Genomic DNA, 24,221 nt, shown 5'->3' on the forward strand with positions numbered 1-24,221 from the left:
CCACTACTGTCGTAAAGCGTGTCTGACTGTCGCGGCTGTAGCGTTTGCTGCGACAGCACTTTGCGGCAGCAGGGAAACCGAGGAGAAAGCGGCGAGAAACGTCTCCAGCGGAAAACGCCTCAAAAGACCCCGTGAATTCATGTCATATTCGGTAAACTAACTCCTGTACTGACCGTATATCCCTTCGCTTTTCGGATGAAATTGTGTTCAACGTTCTCCCAGCGCGATTCTCGTCCTTAATGCAGTGGGATGGCCACAGTGCCGCCTGGGCCTAGCGCACTGCCTGCATCCCCGGCTGAAAGTCCTCCTTTCCCCGCGACGGGGAGCGCGGACCCGGCGGCGGACGACCGGGAGCCGGGCTGCCACGGAGACCACCGTGTCCCCGCGGGTACAGGGACGAAGACGCCACCGGCGAGCCAAGAGAAGCGGTCGGTGAAGAAGAAGCAGAAAAACATGCTAGCCAGAGCTAGCCCGGCGGCGCTGCACCTCAAAATGCAAGCCCGAGAACAGCAGCAGCTCAACGGCTTGGCCGACGCTGACAGCCACCAGCACGCAGGAGACCGGCCCGACAATCCCACATCGCCCGTGGACAACTGTGACAGCAGCAGCAGCGGCGGCTACGACGGGGCTCCGGCCGCCAGAAACAATAGTGAGGACTGCCAGCACGAAGGCCACGGCCCCTTCTCCAAAAACGGCAGTCACTCTCCCCTGGTTAACAATAGCATGAACGGGATGCCGGGTTTCTCTAGAACTGAGGCGGCCCGCGACCCCAAGCAGGAGTACGGCCACGCGCAGCCCCCGAGACCGCCGTGCGACGAGCTGCCGGACGGTGCCGGGCCCGGCGGGGACGAGAGCCGCGGAGAGCCGCCGGCCGCGGAGCTGGCCCGGCTCGACCTGAGCGGCTCCCCCGCCGGCCGAGCGGAGGCGGACGGCCACGGCATCCGCTACGTCCGCTACGAGTCCGAGCTGCAGATGCCGTGGATCATGAGACTGATCACCAAGGACTTGTCTGAGCCTTATTCAATTTACACGTACAGGTACTTCATCCACAACTGGCCGCAGCTGTGCTTTCTGGTGAGTACGAACACCCTGTAGCCCTGTTTCTTGAAGTGGCACGGCATTATTGTGGTGGATGTGACAGCATTCCGGGTGGTTTTAATCCCCTGTCAGTTTCCCTTGAAGCACGCCATGTGCGCACTGACAGTGGGGGCCATGCACTGGTAGGTTTGGCTTTTATGTTTTTAGCTGTAATCAAATCTGAACTCTTGCTTTTGCTACCACGCGTCTTAATCCCTGTCAATGTTGTGGACACAAGTCAGTATAAATAGCTGTCAATTCATAAGAAGTCAGACTGACAGCACAATGCCCCGTTCTGGTCTCCAGGGATCTCAGAACGTCTTGTCTGGTCTCTGACAGCTGAAACAAAACGTGTAGTGTTTGTGTCATTTCCTCTTCCACCTGCATTGTCCAGTTGGATTTCCACTTTGCAAAAACACTGCCCTTTCTTTGTTTATTCCCTGAGCCTCAAGGTCATAAACTTCCCAGTTCCACTTTGCCAGGAACGCCACATGTGATATGAGAGGAAGTGCAGTTAAATAAAGGTCGGGGGTCAGCCAGAGAGCCGTGGTGACAGAAACTAGAAAGAAACGGTTCTGCCTCGCTCCTGATTGGATTTCGAAGAACATAATGGGAAATGTGTGTGTCTGTCGCAGGCCATGGTGGAGCAGGAGTGTGTCGGAGCCATTGTTTGTAAGCTTGACATGCATAAGAAGATGTTTCGTCGTGGATACATCGCCATGCTGGCTGTGGACTCGAAACACAGAAGGAAAAGCATCGGTGAGATTTCAGCACTCCGTGCTAAGTTAGGCAACACTCACCAGGTAGTTTTGTAAAATGCTCCACGTAGATATACTATCTATACTGACCTCATATGGACCGCTGCTCATCAAACATGACTTATAAAAACGCATCTTATTACGAGAGACCTGCATGTCTGACACTGCCTCTGTTTCAGGTACTAATCTGGTGAAAAAGGCCATCTATGCCATGGTGGAGGGTGACTGTGACGAGGTAAGTGAACTGAACCCATTCTCTTTACAGGTACACTCATTCAGTTCACGTTTTCCCCCCAGTCCCCCGACATTTCTGAATAAAGCTTAAGTAGTTTCAACAATATTCATCAAACCAGGCAAACATGTAAGCGTGACTTTGGCCACATTCTCGAGCTGCAGCCCCGTCACTCTGATAAAATGTTCGCCATACCTGACATGAGGAGCACAGGGTAGCATTGTGCCATCGAAAATGTAGCTCTTTGTTTGGGTTTTTGCATTTTGGTTTAATTCCCACCTATCTTTATCGTGTCAGTACTTTCTCTCCAGCCACAAACTATTCCTCTTCATCTGTCTCCTTTTGACTCGCCACATGATTGCCTCACCAAGACAGATTCTGAAATGAATTCGATTCTCGAAACAGAGAGCACATTTAAGGTGAAAATAAGATTATTTGTTGGCTTGGACACTGTGATTCAGTTGGATTTACCGGTACTTTTAGAGAAGCGTCAAACTCAGACTGGCAGTATGTGAGCAGAATAGATTTCAGATTCAGTTGTGTATCAGCATTTTTATGTTTTGATCCCTGAAGGCTTTGCTTGTGTCCTGGAAGCTAAAAACAGCCTCGGTGTATCAGTCGAATTTTCAACACGGACAAACAGTCTGTTTTTCTCTCCAAAAATACCGAACCATTTTTCAAATTCAGCTTTTCTTACAAACATCATGCCACTGCATTAAACTCAGAGTGTGAGCTTCTTCTGTAAAGACAGACTTATATATACACTGACTTTCATACAGTATGATGAAGTCTCATTTTTGAATAAAACCTTATTAAATCTCAACAAATGAGATTTGCAGAATATTTTTGCTATTTTCTGGTTTCTTTTTTTTATGACAGAGGCTGTGTCTCCCAGCTTTTTCCTACAATACTTGTCACTGAAACGGACTTCATAAACCTCAGTTAACCTTGCTGTAAACTCATTAGCTTCAGAGATGGCGTCATCTACGAGTCCTTTCACCTTTTCCCCTCTTCGGTTCAGACATTCGCTCTGTCACACCTCCAACATCACACAGCTTTTTCCACTCTTAACTGTACTACTGATTGATTCGTGAAGTTGAAAACCGAACGATCTCATCATGATTGGTGGTGTGTTGAAGGAGGAGAGATCTCGAATTGATCGTATAAACTAGGCACAATTTTTTTGAATGGCAGAGGATGTTTTTGTTCAGAGCTTTTGCAGAAAATCCCTGCAAAGGGGCTTTGAAGCTAAAATACTGCTGCTCCTTTACCGTTCAGCATTCTTACAGGAGGGGTTTGTTTGAAAAGCAACACAAAAAGCAGTATAATCTGTGGTTGCCTGCGTGGCAAATTTATCGTTATCGTGAAATCTATATGCACAATATATGTTTTGAAATACTGCAGTGAACTGTGATGAATGATGTGTGCATGCTCTGTGCATTCATGCTGCGAAACATCAAAATGACAATTTTATTATGTGAAGGGGAAAATGCAATTCGATGGCGAGTAATCCACAAAAAATTGTGTGACTAGCCACATTAAAAACAATGAACTGACAAAGAAAGAGCTTTGCTTCTTGCAGGAAAAATAATGAATGCAGAAAACATCAGCCTCGAGTACTAATCTGTTCTGTATCGCAGTACTGAACATCAAGCCTTGTATGTGTCGTCTAAGTCTTCTCTTTCCGAGTTTGCATCTTGAAGATATTTTGCATAGCTTTGTTTTTCATTTTCCTGTTTCATTAGTTGTTTTCCTTGCTTGTGTCACATTTGTTTGTCTTTTCATGCGCATGTGTGTTTCATTTGCCGTGTGACGGGCCTGAAAAACGGCGAACCGAACTAAAAGCGCCTCGCCGTCTCTTTCTCTGTCTCCAGGTGGTATTGGAGACGGAGATCACCAACAAATCAGCCCTGAAGCTGTACGAGAACTTGGGTTTTGTCAGAGACAAGCGGCTGTTCAGATACTACCTGAACGGAGTGGACGCACTGCGGCTCAAACTGTGGCTCCGCTAGAGGCAGGCCGAGGGGACGGCGGGGGGGGGAGGAGGACGGGACTGCAGGTGCTGTTCACCTCCAACACCATCAGCTTCACAGCCTCAGCTCTGCCCTGGTCATTTCGCTCTTACGTTCACCAACACACACACACACACACACATCTGTGTCCAAGGAGTATGCACAGAGGTATGCATAGACACACAAACACCCCCTCCTTTTGCCCTTTGACCTCTGGACAACTGTTGTTTAGGCAGAAACGGACAGAAATCCCACCATGAAGGGGCCCCCCCCCGTTACTTTCTGTGACGAGGAGGAGGGAGGGGGGTGAGCGAGGGTGGTCTCTGGGATGACCTTGACTGGAGGGACTAGATGACATTGTGACCTTGAAGCTCGGTTGCCTCATCAGACACCCTAAAGGACAAGGCGCCGCACCAAACTCATCCTGCAGAACAGACTGAGGAAGAAAACAAAAAAAAAAAAAATCATGTGAAACAAGGCAGCGGGGCAGTAAAGTCAGACTGGGAAGAAAATATTTGTGGAGTTTATTTTTGTGTTTCTTTTTTAACCTTGTTAGGTGGGCGGGGGGGTGGATAAAGCTATAGTATGATTGTGTGTGTGTTTTTCCTTTGTTTTTGTGCGTATGAGGTGTGATTTGATTCACTGTGAGCAAAGCAAATGTTTGCGCGAGTGTGCGAGCGCGTGGTCATTCTGATTGGAGCGTACTGTGTATATTCGTCCTTGGTTTCGTTTTTGGTCTCTGTTCCCCATCCCGTACGGCGGGCGCTGCACTTCTCCCCCCCCGCCGCCGACGCTCCCGCCACCCGCCTCGGCCTCCAGGACTGAAGCCTGTAAAGATATGCATGCATTTATTTTAACATGAGCGCGGGAAGATGGCGCGTGACGCGATCCGAGGCCCGCCCTCGGAGTGACCTTTGCCCCCCCCCCCCACCACCCCCATGTGATGTGAGCGTGTTGGTGCAGAGCAGCTGATCGAAACAAATCACTCCATTAGCACCTCAAACTTTGCCCAACTTGTGATTTTTCTTTTTTTTTTTGCTTCAGTGTCCTTCACTAAAACTCTCTTCGATCTCTCACAGGGTTTAGTCGAAGAGATCTTTAAACTGGTTTTCTCCCACAATGCACTGCCAACCACTGCAAATCCCCCCTCCCCCCCAAGAAAAGCAGGAAATCGGCGTCTTATAAAGAGAGACTCTTTGCCAATCACGGTGCGGCTAAAATCTCTGTGTTTACTGATCATTAGTCAGACTCTCCTCATTGCAAGTGCCACTCAGTCCGTCAGCACTAACCGCCGCCATCCGGCCGTCTCGACCCACCTGTGGTCCGTCTCCGTATCGAGACCGAGGCAGAGCGTTGCAAATGCTGGATTCCTGTTTGAGTATGCTGTGTGTGTGCCTGTGTGTGTGTGTGTGTGTGTTTTACCTCTTTGGAAAAGAAGAGCATAGACAAGTATTCTTAGCAGATTCTATTCTGTTCAGTTTGTTTTTCAGTTTTATTTGGAGTTGTCTTCTACACACCTGTTGAACCTCAGAGAGGCTGAGTCCACGACGCACCCCCCCCCCCCCCCCCCCCAAGTGCTCCGACGTGATGCACAGCCTGGCTAACACTTTAAGATCTCCAACCCGGAACAAGCTCCGCCGCACCCTGACATTCTCACACACACTAATTGGCAAGGAAAGTCTGCTTTGAATGCTTTGGGTTTTGTTTTTGTTTTGAAGTAAAATGAACAAAAGGTCAGATGCACTTCTTTGGAAAATTGCTGCAGCGTGTTTGTGTAAGAATGAATGTTTGTGTGCATCCTGTTTTGACAATGGTGTGGATCTGTTCCATTAGACCTTCATTTCGCCACTTTCAGATGCCCCACACACACACTCACACACACTCTCTCTCTCTCACACAAATCAGAGCCTTTCATGGTGCTGCGTTTTTGTCTTGGCCTAATAAGGACAACAGAACTTCTTAGCTACAGAAAGGAAGACGAACACACACTTTGTTTTTAGCATTTCAGAACTCGAGTCAGTGCTCAGTGTTTCGGTGAAGGCAGGTAGAAACAAAAGGTGCAATGTTTAAAGGGAGAATAAACTCTAAATTTACACAATTGAGGTGGGAAAATGCAAATTTGTGTTGTCCTCGTAGCAATTGAAAATATGCAATCGGGCATTTGTGTGCTTTTTATCGACGATGTTAAAGTTGAAGAGCACTGTCAGACACTGCCTTGTCGCACTGTAAAACCTGCTACAAATTTTGATGACAGAATAAACAAAAAGTTTCCTGAAGTTCTGCCGGTTTAATGTCAGACGAGCCGACCTCGATCAGCGACTCGACGGGACTGTGTCCATCTTTCGGGTTTATTTTCCCTTTTTTCGCAGTTCTGCCTAGTTTTAGTATCCGGGGAGCTGAGGACTGGAAGGGAGAGTGAATGTTTACAGAGTTGCCACCTACATAATGGTGTCTGTGTACATCTGTGTGCATTTGGAACAATGGATCAGATTCCTTATTTTTCTTTTTCAGATTTTTATACGAGTGTTCTATTCATTAAATATATTGAGATTTTTTTTTTTTTAACAATGATTCATCTGTTAGGTTTGGGGCTGAACTTGGGTTGATTTATCAAATTAGAATTTTTTGTTTTGTTTTGGATTTCTGTGCTACTTTAACCCATCTGGAGGGATTCAAAGAAGAATGATTCTGAGCATACGAAAAACAATCAAACCCCCCCCGAACACCAACTGTTACCTTTGCTGCTCATCAGACACCGTTTGGATTTTTATGACCCTGTTCGGACTTTCTCCGGTTGATTCTGCCCGACTGAACGTCCTGTTGGGATGGACGCTTGTTCCTCCTGTTGTGTGCGTCGTCTCATCGTTTGGGCTTTTGTTCTATTCCACGCCAACTGCTAATGAAAGGACGGGGATTAGGTTGTACCTGTCTTGTGTTTTAAAGCAGATGTTGAAGGAAACAAGTCTGTAACCTTTTTTTTTTTTTTTTTTTTGTCTTGATCCTGTGAAACTCGAGCAGTTCCTTCAGGTAAATGGGCATTACAGCCTGCCGCAGCCAACTGAGTGGCTCCGTTTCGATCTCAGACTGAAGGGCTTCGTCTTCAATATCCGTTTGCCAGTTTACGTCACCGAGTTCCCTCAGACGACTCCTCTGCTTTTCGGAATGGAACTTGACATGCCAGTTCAGTGTTAGCACATGTCAGAAGTAGTTTATGTCCTCTTCCCGCCTGGCTGTTGTGACCGCGGACGGCTGCCACCACACATTTATGACAAGAAAGCCGCCCCCAGAAAACCGACGATTAACATTTAGATCGTGCCGCTAACCAGCGAGGTCCCTGCAACACGACTCGACACCGAACCGAGCAGCTCCGGGGCCTTCCTGCAGTCTGAGGCGGCCAGTGCCGCCGCCGCCGCCGCCGCCTCCACCGCCATCCAAGTGTGCGAAAGAGCTGAGCGAAAAGGTTTTTTTTTTTTTTTTTTTTTGCATGTCTGTTTCCCTCTGTTCCTCTTCCCCGTCCCCCTCTCTTGATTTTGATCCGGAAATGTCCGATAGCTTTTATTTAATGTGGAAAAAAAAAAAAGAACACAGAAATAAATTATTTGATTTTTTTAATGCCGTAAAACTGGGTTTATGTTGTCTGCTGTTCTGGAGTGGTTCTCAAAAAACACGGTCGAAAGAAGGGACGCAATCAGACATCCGAAAAGAAACGTTTATTGAATTACAACCTGTTCCATATCTACACAGACAAAAGTGTCCACTATGTTACATCACACTGGAACTTGTATTATTGCGAATAAACAAGCGGTTGTAAGTGAAGCAGGTCAGATGGTTCATGAAATCTGAAACAAAACACGCCGTAATGTAACATCAAAGAATACCGTGGACTCTGTGGCTCTTTTCATTTGGCACATTTCGTATTACACAACTCTTTTGGAAAGCTGAAAACTTAAAACTGCAGCATGGCCTCCTTCAGCGGCCCCGTCCGGGACCGATTGGCACATGAAAGAAACTATACAGTACAAACTGAGCTAGATTCTAACACAGCTCTAAGTTTTCACAAGTCTTACGCTTCGTGGTCCTCGGTGTTTGTGCTTCTCCAGCCAACAAAAACATTTCATTCACCCAAAGTCTCTGCAGCAGGTGTGTGTATGAAGAGACGGTCGCCATGCTTGAAGGGACGAGTTCCTATCAGTTATATTGTACATCTAAAGACATGTTTTATGCTACATACTATTATAGGATGACGGTATTTTGTATGTGCTTCTCACTCATTTCTATGAACAAAATGACTTTGAATAAAACATTTACATTTCCATAAAGTTTACATTTAAACCCTAATTCAAATTAATTGTTGGGTAGTGATTTCTAGAAAGTGTGGAAATTCTTATTGCCACTTCCAGAGTTGGATGAGGAGGCTGGGTTGGCCAAATGCTTCACTTTGTTTTGGAGGATGATTGAGCCATTGACAGGTTTTAATACAACATTCAAATAAAAATCCTAATTTAAAGGAGAAATGTAGTTTTCAAGAGCTTCTGGAGGATTTCAAATATTCAGAGGGGATGAACTTTAAGCACTGACTACCAGGGAAGGACTCATCCACCTCTTGAAATCCAAGAAGCTTTGTTTCAAAGGGCTTCTTCTCACAAGCTTTCTAAATAATCCAAATCGCGCCCTGCATGGCTACTTATAAAGTCCATAAGGGGTCTTCCATGGACCTCTGTATCCGGACCTGAAACTGGCTTCCATGCAAACCCTGGGAACAACTGGCACATCTGCAACGAGCCACAGGGAGGGCGACTGAAAACAGAGGACTCTGAAGGAATGGGGGTCAGTGGATGACCAGGCAGACCACCTAGAAACAAGCAAAATGCTGCTGCTCATCGATTAGGGAGCTTAAGTGACGTTTCTCTAGTTTTGGTAACAGCTCAGAGCTTCTCAGATCCCCCTCATCCAACTCTCAGAGGAAAGCAAAATCACAGGAAACCATTCCTTAAATATCCTGGATCTTTAGCGAGAAATAAAACTTTCTTTTCACAAACACGACTGACCCAAAGTGATCCACACATAAACTATTTACATGATTAATGTGATGTAACTCTTCTACAGCCCTTTGTTTTTGACAGTAAATCTGGCTCTGGCTTTCCCCTCTTCCTCCACAAAACCACAAAACTCAGCTCACCGGCAGCACGCTCTTCCTGCTGAAGCATTATGTGTTTCTAAGCAGCAGTATTGTGTTTTTTTTTTTTTATGTAAAAGTGCAACACACCAGTCGGCCCAGCCAAGTCATTAAGGTCAACATCATCTGACAACGTTTTGAAAGTGCTCACATGGTACGTTTCTGAAGAGTGGGAAGTGGAGGCTGCCTGTGCAAATTGTGCCTGATTCTCAGTCCGTCGTATTTCAGTGGATCGGATGAGTCATACTCAGACAGCCCGGGGTGATTGGAGAAGCGCTGGTTGCGATGAGAGTGTTTTGGCCGAGGATCCATTATGGGAGCGCCGGCCGTTGGTCACCAATAAAACGAGCCCGGTGGGGGTGGTGGGGGAGGGCTCTCATCAGAACTCATCCTCAGAGCTGTCGGCCAGCAGCATGGCCTGATCCTGGCGGCCGGTGCCGGGCTCTCGAGGCTGCTGTGAAAGCATAAAGTCATTGTTAAGGGCGTGTTATGACTCATCCTCTGCCACGTGCAACAAGTGATACCTGGGATCACAAGTGGAATATTTACCTCGGGCTGTCTGACCTTCCTCCTCTGGTGTTTGAAGCTGTTCCTCCTTTTGCGGTGGATCATCCTGATGCTGTAGAGGGCGCCGACAATTAGCAGAGCCCCCGTGATCCCGATGCCCACGGGGGCCAACATACCAGACACGTAGCCCGCCTACCGAGGAGGAAAACGCAGAGGTTTAATCAGACGTCTGCTCGGCTCAGTCCGGCTTATGCCTCTTATTCCACAGAGGCATAGGCTAGGCACAAAAAAGTAAGGAAAACTGAATGTTTCAACATTTATTTCTTGTGATATTCTTATTTCATGCTTCCCTCTAATGTCCCTCAGACAGTTCTTTAGTACAAAAGTGAAAAAAGGTTCTCTAAATTATGAATGAAATGTATTCAGCTGCAGTAAGCCGAGGTCCACTCCTGTGGCTTTTTGAGTTTTTTGTTTTCCAAACTGATCTGAGGATGGAAAAATTTGGATTGTTGTTTGTTGATTTTGTTCACTCATGTGGGTTTGTTGACGATGAAAGAGATCAATGAGCAGGGCCGGCTTTGACGCATCAATAGATATTTTCAAAGGGCTTAATGAGGACAGCAGAGGGCGGCCTTACCTTCTCTCTGATCAGCTCTACCCAGCTTCGCACTGGAAGACAAGAGGCAGACATTGATCTGTGAGGCATACAGCAATTTATCAACTTGTTAATGTTCCTGTCTGTGCGTATTTCCGGCTCGCTTCATGAGTGCTGAACACATGTGAGTTGATGAAGAGTAGTGTGTGGTCGTACTCAGTCCCTGGTTGCGTTGAACCCAGACTGGAGGCGGAGGGATGAGACTGTACGGAGGCGGCGTAGAAGATGCTTTAGGTACTTCTGTCAGGTCCTCCTCGCTGTCTTCCTCCACCGACTCCTCGGAGTTCTCGTCATCCTCGTCCTCATCTGGCTCCTCTGCCGAGAAACGAGACAGACGATCGACTCAGCAGCCAAAAAGAGCCAACTGACTGGGGGGGGAAATTAGATGAAATATGCTGGTGAATAAACGCTTCCTCGTCCTACCCTCAGACTCCATCTCCTCTAATCCCGATCTGGATGTGTGCGCCTGCCGACGGGTTGCCATGGTAACCGTTGTGAGAGCGCGCTGGATGGAGGAGAGGGAGGGTGCGACGGTGGGCAAGTTCTCCTCAAGGTTTTCCGTCCTGACAGCAGCTGGAAATCGCAAGTCATGCAAAAATAACGAAGAAGAAAAAGAGGCTTTGCATACCGAGCTAAACTTTTAATCCTGTGTGAGAATTATTAATCTATTGCAGTCGAGTGGTCTTGAAAGTGTCGAGCCTGGAAGAGAGAGTTTCATGTGGGGTGCAGCAGCAGATAAAATATGTGGTTCAACAGAAATGTCTTTTTTGAACAAGATTTTTTTTTTTTTTAATTTTCCTTTTGAATCTTTGAAGAAAACGAAACCTTCATCACCTTTCTCGACTGGCTCCAGGAGCTCGGCCCCAGATGTCTGCCACGTGGACGTCCACTCCCCCACGAGCCCCGGCGGGGGGCGCGAGGGTCCGTTGGCGCTGTCGGTCTCCATGGTGACCAGCTGCTCCACGTCCACCTCTGACGGAGGCGTCCCCTCAGCCGCCACGCCACCCCCGGGAGGCTGGGCGAGGGTGACCGCCGCCGCCGCCGCTCCCTCCGGCGTGGCCTCTTCCAAAGGCTCAAAGATGAGCGGGAGAGACTCTGACGACATGGTGGCCTCTGTGGCTTCGTCCTGAGACGGCGGGGCCACGGTGTCTGCTGCAATTTGTGTCAAAAACAAGCAAAAGAGATGCAACAGAGGTTGTTGGATGCAGCACAACAACTTGCTCTCCAAAGGGCAGAGCTGATGGAAACATGATGGTGAAAGTAGCCGAGATTAAACTCAGCCACAAAATGAGGGGTAAGCAGCGACGACAAGCCGAGGTCGTGCCGTTTATATAAGTACACACTTCTGCTGACAGTGGAAATGAAAAATGTATGCATTTTACTGAAAAAGCAGCTGCATGCAGCATGAAGCTGATTCAGTATTTATGACTGAGCGCAGCCTTTTAAAACATGTAGATCACACAAAGCGCGCTGATTAAATGCGCCAACACGCTCCCGAGTTCAGAGTGCAGCTAAGACACAACAAAGAGAAGAAAGAACGGTTCTTTCTAGATAAGAGGCTCGCTTCAAGGGGGGGGGGGGGGTGTCAAGAGAGAAACTTCACTACCCTTCGTCCAAGAGTGTTTCTAAAGTAGGCCAAAAAATCCGTATGAAGGCTGCAATCCTTTTACGTAATGTCATTTTGGGAATTGAAGTTTTTTTTTTTGTGTCAGATTTCTTTGCGACTGGGAGGAAGCTTCATCAAACAGACGATCCCCATATGGACACATATTGGCTCAGACAGACTCCTTTAATCCATTTCCCTCTTCCGATTCACAGAATAATAATAACCTGCCTGGTTCCTCACAATAGCCTTGAGGGGGGAGTGTGAAGGGTGGGAGAGAAGGAAGGGGGGGTTCAGGGTTGTGCTGAATCCTCCAGAGACTTGTATAACGCGCCCTGCCAGTAGTCCTCACTAGCTGTTGAGTGTGCGTTCTCTCCTGCTTCTTCTTCTTCTTTTTTTTTTTTTTAAACTGAAGTCAGGAATAGAAAGTAATTAGACTGCCACGGGTCCCAGCTGGGGTTCAAAGTGGAGCGTGGAAAAGCGGGCGCCTTCCTTGCCAATCATCAAAGGCAATCTCTGCCACGAGATGTATCGCTTTCATTTCCGCCACACTGTTTATGGAAGCCTCCTGGAAACCTGCAAAAATCCAGCGAGCTGAAACGTGTGGCGCGCTGTGGGAGGATTTCTCACTGCATGACAATGACTGCAGAGGTTTACTGAGGCTCATACATTTGTGGAGGTGGAATCTGTGACCAAAAAGTTATCTTCAATAGGAAAGTTCATTCGTGTCTCGCTTCTATGACAAAACTGGGACTGTGTTTGATGTTTTCCACTCACCGTCTCCGGGTTTTGCTGCCTCTGTCCACAGACTGTCCGGGCCATCTTCCTTGGGCATCAGGTTTTGTCTGATTTCAGCTAAAAACGGGTCTGGGAGTGAGGACATGGTAGCTCCATCATTTCCCCAGTTCATCAGATTAGTGAACGTCCGAGGGGTGACAAACAGCAGAGGGGGGTTATCACTGTGGGAGGTTGTAGAAATGTGAAGATTTCTAGCTTCAGGTGAAGAACTGGATGTTTCTGGATCTTTATCCCGGGAAAAATCGAAACCAAGCAGCTTCGTCCTGTCGCTCTCTTGGCTGCCTGGTGTCTGCTGTGGTGTCTCCTCAGTGGAAGTCAGTGATCCACCTGGAGGCAGCCTTGGAGTGCCCATGTCAGTGTCCAGTTGCCTTCTCCCACCAGTTGGCTCACCCTCGTCCTTTTCACCCACTGTGTCGACAAACAACACTGAAGCTGTCTCTGCATCTGAATCTCCCATCTCAGACCTGCTTCCCGTCTTCTTCGCCTTGCTCCTTTGGCTCCATGCGTCTCCAGCAGCCTCACTCAGCCCAGATCTTCTGTCAGAACCGTCCCCATTTTCCGTCTGCGTCACAGCATCCGTCCCCCAAGGACGTCCATGTGGGCCAGTCCCTCCTCCTGCACCTACATTTAACATCAGGCCTGCCGCATGTTCTGCGTCTGAGGGTGCAAACTTTACGCCGGCGCGGTGCGTTGACTTTCCCAGTGTCACTGCGCTGTCCAGTGAGGGCCTGAGGCTCTGGAGGAGGACGGGGGCTCCACAGACACAGAGACAGGTCCCAGCGAGGAGGAGGAGGAGGCGGCTGCGGAGCATCCCGGACATCGACATCTTGGTCTCGTCTCAGCGCCTGATGACAATAAACACAAGTGATAAACACTAAGAGGCTTAGCAGGTATGAACAGTCACTGAGTGAAAGTTGCACGCTGCATTACCCAGCAGGCATGCAGACAAAGCAGAGGCGGCGGTGCTTGGGATGGGGTGACAGGTGACAAGGCACATTGCTAAGGTGTGCAACTGCAGATTAAAGGGTCAGAATGTAAAGCGGGCTTCACCAGAGGAGCCTTTGATAACCACAGAGAACAGGATTAACGGAGCATTTCTGCTTTGATGCTGCAGGTGCATGCTTTCAATTCGAATGAAATTCCCTCTCATCTCTGACTTTTCTGTTCATTTCGTTGAAATGGGAGGAAATGCAGCACACTTAGAGTAACAAACAGAGAGAGAGGGAGAGAGAGAGAGAGAGAGAGAGAGGGAGAGGGAATCTGACACAGCAGTGCTGGTACCCACTCTGCACTTCATCTAAAAATAGCACCAGGTTTTTCTATCCTCAAGGATTCTCTGTCAAAATGAATGTTACATTTTGCACATTCAGAGCAGGGACGCTTCCAAAGACACGCTACAGCGCATATCCACAACAAACTGTGTGTGGCGCATTTGTTGCTCCACATGATGTCACGACAATATAACCAACTCATAACCAATCACGGACAACACAAGAGACTGGACACGTCTGATGTTTTCAGGGTGACACCCTTCTGCGTTGCCTGAGTCGGATGATCACCCAGCAACAACAACAACGGCGTTCCAATGCAGCCCACTTTCCCCGCGTTCGATACAGCTGATCCACTCAGCCCAGCGCGAGCATGCAGTCCACCATTTGGACTGTAAACAACACTGAGCCCACACTGCGGTGTTGAGTCACAGGATCTCCGCTGGCTGTTGGATAATCACGGCTTCACAGACACACAATGCGCTTTCTCTAAATCGCATCAAGCGCCACATTCCGGGATCGAGTGCCGAATTTGCATACGGGAACAATTACAGTCGCATATAGAGCTAAAAATAAAACAGCCCTACCTTGCAGAGTTCATGCCGGATTTCTCGCTTTGCATGGAGGACGCGGCGTTGCTCCTTCTCTTTTTTCTTCTTCTTCTTTTTTTTAGTAGCGCGCAAAGGTGGAAATCCGCAACTCGTCCGGATTGCAAATTCAAGGTTGCTTTTTCCTTTTTCTTTTTTTTTTTTTTTTTCGTTTTTCCACAGTGCGAGAAGCAAGCTGAAGGAGAGGAGAGGAGAGGCTTGTTGTTGTGCAGCTGAGCGTCACACAGCAAGAAAGTCTCAGTTTCCTCTGCGTGGGTCCGCCTGCTTCTCAAGTGCTGCCACCAAATGCTTGGATCCCGCAGACACTCCAGCCTCTGATGGATGAGAGGTGGATCCGTCCCCTTCTGATCACCGTCCTCTGCTCACATCTGGGCTCTGACGCTGCGTTTCTCCGAAGGGTCACTCCGGGCTGCAGGTGGTGCTGAACGGACAGCTCCCTCACCACCCGAGGGGGGGAGATCACACCATCTGTCCCATTCCCATCGAAAAAGAAAGCAAATTTCACTCAATAAATATACATGGTTTTCAATTCTAATGTATCACAGCAGCCAATGAAACTTCATCTTGTTATTTTTTCTGCTATGCTATTTATAATTGACCAATCATTTCACTTAATTAGCTGTAAAACACTCCAACAGGTTTTTTTTTTTGTATGGATACCACTGTTTGATTACACTTGCAAGTTTTGACATGAAATTAAAATAAGATTTTATTATTATTCAAGGGTAAACAATGCTGAGTTATTTATACCCAGTAATGGGTTGAAGATTTGACCCTGCATGCTGGGTAAAGATTTTGACTTAAAAATGGATAAAACTTACTCATGCTGGTGGATTAAAGCTACCAAGAAAAGGGTTATCAGGTCATCAGTGGGGTTGGGAAGGTTTCTTTAAAAATGTAATTCCTTACAATTCACACACCAGTGTCCTCTGCCATGCGAGGTGGTCAAGCCATCCACTGACAGCTGATTGGAGTTCAGTGTCCTGCTCAAGGACACTGCATCTCATTGACAGGGAGAGCTAGAGATTTGAACAACTTCACAATTGCAAGGCAACCGCTCTACCAACTGAGCCACAGCCCCTCATCAAGATCACAACAAAATGAAAATATATCTGAATGCTGCTAAATAAATTTGCCTTTCCTTGCATTTTTGGAATTTCCACTCTTGATATTGTTGTGGTGATTTGATGGCCTATACAGGGGGCTATACAGTATGTAGTGCTTTGGATGTTGACTTACCCTCACAGTGTCACTGGGAAATTAGAAATCACATTGTGGCAGGAGGTTTCTTGTGTGGCCTGCAGTAATCAACCAATCCCAGCAGGGGGAGCTGGCTATAAAGGCACTCTGCTATCTGCGCTCCTTGGTTTGTTTTTGAATCGAGAGCATGGCTGTGTTCGAAACCGCATACTGCCTACTACATCCTTCCATACTCATACTGCCCATACTGCATCCTCCATACTCAGTCCATCAGACAGTATGCAAAGCGTTTACACTACAGCATACTACATAATAACCCACAATGCATTGCACTCCTCCCCGAGCCGAAATCGACCTGCTAAAGCTGATTTCACTTTAGCTCTAAACTCTTCAAATGTATAACTTCATCTAGATTTTTTTTTAAATTAGGTGACAAAGTGGTCGTTTAGAGCCCGAGTGTGTCGTCTATTTGTCCGAATACCAACCGTTTATGATTTTGTTCGGACGAATTCGGCTAGTGGGCGCAGTGAGCGTCTGGCTCCAGCACGGAGGTGTCAGAGAAACAGAGAAACAGAGTACACACGAACCCCTGGACCCGCCACGGGGGGCCCCCCGCCCGGCACGGTGCCCAGCGCCGTGGCGGTCAGTTCCCCCGACTCAGCGGCCCAGCCTCCAGGCCCGGTCAGGCTTTGGCGGCGGGCAACCACGGATCACGCCGCCGGCCGCCCCCGCCACTCCAACCGTCTCCCCGCTGACCCGCTCAGCAGCGGGACCGAGACGCGCGGTCTCACCCAGCGGTCCTACGGAGCGGGCCTGCCCCAGGTGTCGCAACAAGTCGGTTCTGGAGGTCCGGCGGCGGACACCGTGCAACCCATACCTGCAATCTGTTCTAGGATATGCTCATGAATTGTATGCGCTCAACTTGCGCTCCAAACAGTCAATCGAGAACATTAAATAACAACAGCTGATATTATGTCATTGTGAAATAGTGTTTTTCTTTAAATAAGCAATATATGGACCACATTTTGAACATGTTTTTTCTGTAGAAATGACAGTGTATATCAGTGGTCGTCAATGAGATTTGGCTTCGGGCCACTGTTTTTTGGGCACTTGGAACGCGGGCTGGGGGGGGTGGGGGGGTGTGTGGACTGGACTGGGTGCAGGGTGCGTGTACGGTCACGGGCCCGGGGGTTGCGTGCGTGCCTGCTTGCGTGCGCCCGTTGCAATCCAGTCGTGGGCTGGATTGGGCGGTTCGGCCCGCGGGCTGCCATTTGACTATCACTGGTGCCTAACATGCTGAATGATTAACGGTTTTCTCCTGTAATTTAAACGTACACATCTGTGAAATCCGTGATTTATCCTGAATAATACTGCAGATTATAAAGACTTATTATCCACTTTTGTCTTCATATTTCCTCATAAATTTTACAATTCTTTGAAAAGATCACAGTAAAATTGTCTGTCTTTTATAGATCGGAAAATTACAGTTATGCACTGTATCTTGATTTACAGAAATTCAGTGTATTTGCTACGGTGATATACAATTTTGGAATTGACGGTGCTTTGCTGTTGCTGTTTGACAGTTTTTTACTGTATTTTTTACAAACTTTTTTTACAGTGTAGCCAGAGTCCGCCCTATTCTCTCTCGGGCCAACACGGAGACGCTAATGCATGCTTTTATCACCAGTCGTATTGACTATTGCAATGGCCTGCTTTCTGGTCTTCCGAAGCAGAGCATTAAAGGTTTACAACTTTTACAAAATTCAGCAGCTCGTGTCCTGACAAGGACTAGAAAGCGGGCCCACATTACACCAGTTTTAAAATCGCCGCATTGGCTCCCCGTGTCTCTCAGGATCGATTTTAAGGTTCTCTTAATGGTTTTTAAGTGTCTTAACGGTCTTGGGCCTTCTTAGCTTTCAGATCTGCTTTTATCCTATCAGCCTCCGCTGACCCTGCGCTCCTGCGGCAAGCATCTCCTCCAAATACCTCATGTTAACTTAAAGACTCAGGGTGAGGTATCTTTCAAGTTCTATGGTCCTAAACTCTGGAACGACTTGCCGCGAAAGCTCAGGGACACGGAGAATGTTCACATTTTTAAGAGCAGGCTCAAGACCCACCTTTTTGGTCTAGCTTTTAACTGATATTTATTTTTAGTTTAGTCTTGATTTGGTATCATTTGTTACTTATTCATCTGTTTTATTTATTTATGTTGTATTTATTCATTATCCTATTAATATTTTATAATGCTTGTGCTCTACTCTATATTTTAGCCTCATTTAGCATGTTTTTTAGTCTTAAGTTTTTATGTTTTTACCTATTGTCATTTTCAAGTGTTTCCTCTGAGGGAGCCCTCTGCATCGGCAGCGGGGCTCGCTTGTGGCTGCCGAGCTGCTGTGCTGTGGGTTCTTGGTGGAGATTTGGGGATCACTCCCCCGTCTCCTCTGGGTGTCCTGTGCAGGAGCCCTGGTTGCCATGGGTGACCAGATGCTCTCGATGTAGATGGCTCCTGGGTGTGTTTCCTCTTCTAACTCATCTGTGCCCAGCCTTATATTCTATTTTAATACTCACGTCATTAGTTTATGGTGGAGGAAGGGGGGGGGGGGGGGGGGTGGAGGGATGCTCTGTGTTCTTGTGCTGTATCTTTGGTTTTGGGGAAGACGGATTGGTGGGTGGAGTGGGTGGAGCGGGTTTGCTTTTAATCTGTGAAGCACTTCCTGTTGCAATTTTTATGTCTAGATTCAGGGTTGTGAAGCTGGGTTGTTGGGTGAAGCAGGTTGAACCGACGGCACGGATGAGTCTTTGTATTTCATGTATCTACACACACACACACACACACACACACACACACACACGCTCACACACACACACACACACACACACACACACACACACACACACACACACACACACACGCTCAGTCTTGTATTTCTATCCTTGTGGGGACCGTCCATTGACTCCCATTCATGTCTAGCCCCTAACCCTGACCCTTACCCTAACCCTAACCCACACCACAACAAAGCCTAACCCTAAAGAAATGTTTTTGCACTTTAACTTTTTTCAGTAACAACAACATGGTCAAGAAAACACTGTTTCTCCTACTTAGGACCGGAAAAAGGTCCCGACGAGGCACGTCGTTCCACGTTTTGCTATCCTTGTGGGGACATTTGGCCCCGACAAGGATAGAAATACGAGAACGCTCACACACACACACACACACACACACACACACACACACACACACACACACACACACACACACAGTTGTAGCCCCCCCCCCCCCCCCCCACACACACACACACACACACACAATTTTCAAACTGAACTGACAGCCTTCCTATTAAGGTGTGGGCTTAAAAGGTTCTTCAGACTCCTTTTCCATCATGTGAACATGCAAACTGCACTTTTCAAAGACAGATTCTTCAACATTTGTTTTATTTTATTTTTTTTCATTTTATTTTTTTTTACATTTTCATAATGAAGTTATCAGTGAACTAATCAATATTTACAGAGGAGGGCTGCTGCTGGGGGCTGAGGGGCCTGAGGGGAGCCTGAGGGGCCTGAGGGGGGCCTGAGGAGGGCTGCTGCTGGAGGCTTGAGGGGGGCCTGAGGGGCCCGAGGGGCCTGAGGAGGGCTGCTGCTGGAGGCCAGAGGGGGGCCTGAGGAGGGCTGCTGCTGGAGGCCGGAGGGGGGCCTGAGGGGGGCCTGAGGAGGGCTGCTGCTGGAGGCCTGAGGGGGACCTGAGGGGGGCTGGAGGGGAGCTGCTGTGGGGGGCCTGAGGGGCCTGAGGAGGGCTGCTACTGGGGGCCTGAGGGGGGCCTGAGGAGGGCTGCTGCTGGGGGCCAGAGGAGGGCTGCTACTGGGGGCCTGAGGGGCCTGAGGAGGCTGAGGGCTGCTGCTGGGGGCCTGAGGGGGGCCTGAGGAGGGCTGCTGCTGGGGGCCCGAGGGGCCTGAGGAAGGCTGCTGCTGGAGGCTTGAGGGGGGCCTGAGGAGGGCTGCTGCTGGAGGCCGGAGGGGGGCCTGAGGGGGGCCTGAGGAGGGCTGCTGCTGGAGGCCTGAGGGGGACCTGAGGGGGGCTGGAGGGGAGCGGCTGCGGGGGGCCTGAGGGGCCTGAGGAGGGCTGCTACTGGGGGCCTGAGGGGGGCCTGAGGAGGGCTGCTGCTGGGGGCCAGAGGAGGGCTGCTACTGGGGGCCTGAGGGGCCTGAGGAGGGCCTGAGGAGGGCTGCTGCTGGGGGCCTGAGGGGGGCCTGAGGAGGGCTGCTGCTGGGGGCCCGAGGGGCCTGAGGAAGGCTGCTGCTGGAGGCCTGAGGGGGGCCTGCGGAGGGCTGCTGCTGGAGGCCTGAGGGGGACCTGAGGGGGGCTGGAGGGGAGCTGCTGCAGGGGGCCTGAGGGGCCTGAGGAGGGCTGCTACTGGGGGCCTGAGGGGGGCCTGAGGAGGGCTGCTGCTGGGGGCCAGAGAGGGGCCTGAGGAGGGCTGCTGCTGGAGGCCTGAGGGGGGCCTGAGGAGGGCTGCTGCTGGGGGCCTGAGGAGGGCTGTTGCTGGGGGCCTAAGGGGCCTGAGGAGGGCTGCTACTTGGGGCCTGAGGGGGGCCTAAGGAGGGCTGCTGCTGGAGGCTGGAGGGGGGCCTGAGGGGCCTGAGGAGGACTGCTGCTGGGGGCCTGAGGGGCCTGAGGAAGGCTGCTGCTGGGGGCCTGAGGGGCCTGAGGGGGGCCGGAGGAAGGCTGCTGCAGGGGGCCTGAGGGGCCTGAGGGGAGCCTGAGGGGGGCTGCTGCTGGAGGCCTGAGGGGGGCCTGAGGAGGGCTGCTGCTGGGGGTCTGAGGGGCCTGAGGGGGGCCGGAGGAAGGCTGCTGCTGGGGGCCTGAGGGGGGCCTGAGGAGGGCTGCTGCTGGGGGCCTGAGGGGCCTGAGGGGGGCCGGAGCAAGGCTGCTGCTAGAGGCCTGAGGGGGGCCTGAGGGGCCTGAGGAGGGCTGCTGCTGAAGGCCTGAGGGGGGCCTGAGGGGCCTGAGGAGGGCTGCTGCTGGAGGCTTGAGGGGGGGCCTGAGGGGCCTGAGGAGGGCTGCTGCTGGAGGCCAGAGGGGGGTCTGAGGAGGGCTGCTGCTGTAGGCCGGAGGGGGGCCTGAGGGGGGCCTGAGGAGGGCTGTTGCTGGGGGCCTGAGGGGCCTGAGGAGGGCTGCTACTTGGGGCCTGAGGGGGGCCTGAGGAGGGCTGCTGCTGGAGGCCGGAGGGGGGCCTGAGGGGGGCCTGAGGAGGGCTGCTGCTGGAGGCCTGAGGGGGACCTGAGGGGGGCTGGAGAGGAGCTGCTGCTGGGGGCCTGAGGGGCCTGAGGAGGGCTGCTGCTGGGGGCCTGAGGGGCCTGAGGAAGGCTGCTGCTGGGAGCCTGAGGGGGGCCTGAGGAGAGCTGCTGCTGGAGGGCTGAGGAGGGCCTGAGGAGGGCTGCTGCTGGGGGCCTGAGGGGCCTGAGGGGGGCCGGAGGAAGGCTGCTGCTGGGGGCCTGAGGGGGGCCTGAGGAGAGCTGCTGCTGGGGGCCTGAGGGGCCTGAGGGGAGCCTGAGGGGGGCTGCTGCTGGAGGCCTGAGGGGCCTGAGGGGGGCCGGAGGAAGGCTGCTGCTCGGGGCCTGATGAGGGCCTGAGGGGGGCCGGAGGAAGGCTGCTGCTATAGGCCTGAGGGGGGCCGGAGGAAGGCTGCTGCTATAGGCCTGAGGGGGGCCTGAGGGGCCTGAGGAGGGCTGCTGCTGGAGGCCTGAGGGGGGCCTGCGGGGCCTGAGGAGGGCTGCTGCTGGGGGCCTGAGGGGCCTGAGGAGCGCTGCTCCTGGAGGCCTGAGGGGGGCCTGAGGGGGGCCGAAGGGGGGCCGGAGGAGGGCTGCTGCTGGGGGCCTGAGGGGGGCCTGAGGAGGGCTGCTGCTGGTTCCTGAGGGGCCTGAGGAAGGCTGCTGCTGGGGGCCTGAGGGGGGCCTGAGGAGGGCTGCTGCTGGAGGCCTGAGGGGGGCCTGAGGAGGGCTTCTGCTGGGGGTCTGAGGGGCACCTGAGGGGGGCCGAAGGAAGGCTGCTGCTGGGGGCCTGAGGGGCCTGAGGGGGGCCAGAGGAAGGCTGCTGCTGGGGGCCTGAGAGGCCTGAGGGGGACCGGAGGAGGGCTGCTGCTGGGGGCCTGAGGGGGGCCTGAGGAGGGCTGCTGCTCGGGGCCTGAGGGGCCTGAGGAAGGCTGCTGCTGGGGGCCTGAGGGGGGCCTGAGGAGGGCTGCTGCTGGAGGCCTGAGGGGGGCCTGAGGAGAGCTGCTGCTGGGGGCCTGAGGGGCCTGAGGGGGGCCGAAGGAAGGCTGCTGCTGGGGGCCTGAGGGGGGCCTGAGGAGGGCTGCTGCTGGGGGCCTGAGGGGCTTGAGGGGGGCCGGAGGAAGGCTGCTGCTGGGGGCCTGAGGGGGGCATGAGGGGCCTGAGGAGGGCTGCTGCTGGAGGCCTGAGGGGGGCCTGAGGCGGGCCGGAGGAGGGCTGCTGCTGGGGGCCTGAGGGGGGCCTGAGGAGGGCTGCTGCTGGGGGCCTGAGGGCCCTCAGGGGGGCCGGAGGAGGGCTGCAGCTGGGGGCCTGAGGGGGGCCTGAGGATGGCTGCTGCTGGGGGCCTGAGGGGGGCCTGAGGAGGGCTGGTGCTGGGGGCCTGAGGGGGGCCTGAGGGGCCTGAGGAGGGCTGCTGCTGGAGGCCTGAGGGGGGCCTGAGGAGGGCTGCTGCTGGAGGCCTGAGGGGGGCCTGAGGAGGGCTGCTGCTGGGGGCCTGAGGGGGGCTTGAGGGGGCCTGAGGAGGGTTGCTGCTGGGGGCCTGAGGAGGGCCTGAGGAGGGCTGCTGCTGGGGGCCAGAGGGGGGCCTGAGGAGGGCTGCTGCTGGAGGCCTGAGGTGGGCCTGAGGAGGGCTGCTGCTGGGGGCCTGAGGGGGGCCGGAGGAGGGCTGCTTCTGCGGGCCTGATTGGCCTGAGGAAGGCTGCTGCTGGAGGCCTGAGGGGCCTGATTAGGGCTGCTGCTGGAGGCCTGAGGGGCCTGAGGGGGGCTGCTGCTGGAGGCCTGAGGGGGGCCGGAGGAGGGCTGCTGCTGGAGGCCTGAGGTGGGCCTGAGGAGGGCTGCTGCTGGGGGCCTGAGGGGGGCTGGAGGAGGGCTGCTTCTGCGGGCCTGATTGGCCTGAGGAAGGCTGCTGCTGGAGGCCTGAGGGGCCTGAGGGGGGCTGCTGTTGGAGGCCTGAGGGGGGCCGGAGGAGGGCTGCTGCTGGAGGCCTGAGGGGCCTGAGGAGGGTTGCTGCTGGAGGCCTGAGGGGCCTGAGGAGGGCTGCTGCTGGAGGCCTGAGTGGGGCCGGAGGAGGGCTGCTGCTCGGGGCCTGAGGGGGGCCTGAGGAGGGCTGCTGCTGGGGGCCTGAGGGGCCTGAGGAAGGCTGGTGCTTCGGGCCTGAGGGGGGCCTGAGGAGGGCTGCTGCTGGGGGCCTGAGGGGGGCCTGAGAATGGCTGCTGCTGGCGGCCTGAGGGGGGCCTGAGTGGGGCTGCTGCTGGAGGCCTGGGGGGGGGGCCTGAGGAGGGCTGCTGCTGGAGGCCTGAGGGGCCTGAGGGGGGCTGCTACTGGGGGCCTGAGGGGGGCCTGAGGAGGACTGCTACCAGGGGCCTGAGGGGCCTGAGGGGGGCCTGAGGAGGGCTGCTGCTGGGGGCCTGAGGGCCCTGAGGGGGGCCTGAGGAAGGCTGCTGCTGGGGGCCTGAGGAGGGCTGCTGTTAGTGGCCTGAGGGGCCTGAGGGGGGCCTGAGTAGGGCTGCTACTGGGGTACTGAGGAGGACTGCTACCCGGGGCCTGAGGGGCCTGAGGGGCCCTGAGGAGGACTGCTGCTGGGGGCCTGAGGAGTGCTGCTGTTAGTGGCCTGAGGGGCCTGAGGGGGGCCTGAGTAGGGCTGCTACTGGGGTACTGAGGGGGGCTGCTGTTGGGGGCCTGAGGGGTCTGAGGAGGGCTGCTGCTGGGGGCCTGGGTGAAGTTACTGCCATGGGTCTGGGTGGGGCTTCTGGTGGGGGCAGATGTAGGGCTGAAACCCTTGGTGCACGTGGGGCTCTCGCCGGGAATGTGCGTTGGGCTCCAGCTGGGGGCACATATTGTTTTTCAGTGGGGGGCCTGGGTCGGGCTTCTGCTGGGGCTCTGGCAGGTGTTCCTGCTGGGGTCCTGGGTGGAGCTTCTGCCGGGGGTGAACATAGAGCTCGTACCCCGGGCGCACGCGGGGCTCTCGCCGGGAATGTGCCTGGGTCCCCAGCGGGTGGGGTTTTTGCTGGGTGCCTGGGTGGGGCTTCTGCTGGGGCCCTGGGTGGAGCTTCTGCTGGGGGTGA

The 24,221-nt window shown here is 52.7% G+C and overlaps 2 protein-coding genes across 2 annotated transcripts; one reads left to right on the top strand and one right to left on the bottom strand.

The window, feature by feature from the left end:
* Window positions 1-55: 55 nt before the first annotated feature.
* naa30 (N-alpha-acetyltransferase 30, NatC catalytic subunit) lies at window positions 56-6,168 on the top strand. Its single transcript, XM_030110188.1, has 4 exons — window positions 56-1,074; window positions 1,713-1,836; window positions 2,015-2,070; window positions 3,942-6,168. Exons 1-4 carry the CDS (start codon window positions 250-252, stop codon window positions 4,077-4,079), a joined length of 1,143 nt encoding a protein of 380 aa, XP_029966048.1. The 5' UTR covers window positions 56-249; the 3' UTR covers window positions 4,080-6,168.
* A 3,222-nt stretch (window positions 6,169-9,390) lies between these two features.
* On the bottom strand, window positions 9,391-11,026 carry LOC115401838 (armadillo-like helical domain-containing protein 4). Its single transcript, XM_030110189.1, has 5 exons — window positions 10,841-11,026; window positions 10,574-10,732; window positions 10,400-10,431; window positions 9,805-9,954; window positions 9,391-9,709 (listed from the first exon to the last, which is right to left on the bottom strand). The coding sequence occupies exons 1-5, from the start codon at window positions 10,899-10,901 to the stop codon at window positions 9,635-9,637; spliced, it is 477 nt and encodes a 158-aa protein (XP_029966049.1). The 5' UTR covers window positions 10,902-11,026; the 3' UTR covers window positions 9,391-9,634.
* Between the last annotated feature and the right edge of the window lie 13,195 nt (window positions 11,027-24,221).

This window comes from Salarias fasciatus, chromosome 15 (assembly GCF_902148845.1).
Source record: "Salarias fasciatus chromosome 15, fSalaFa1.1, whole genome shotgun sequence".
NCBI lineage: Eukaryota > Metazoa > Chordata > Actinopteri > Blenniiformes > Blenniidae > Salarias > Salarias fasciatus.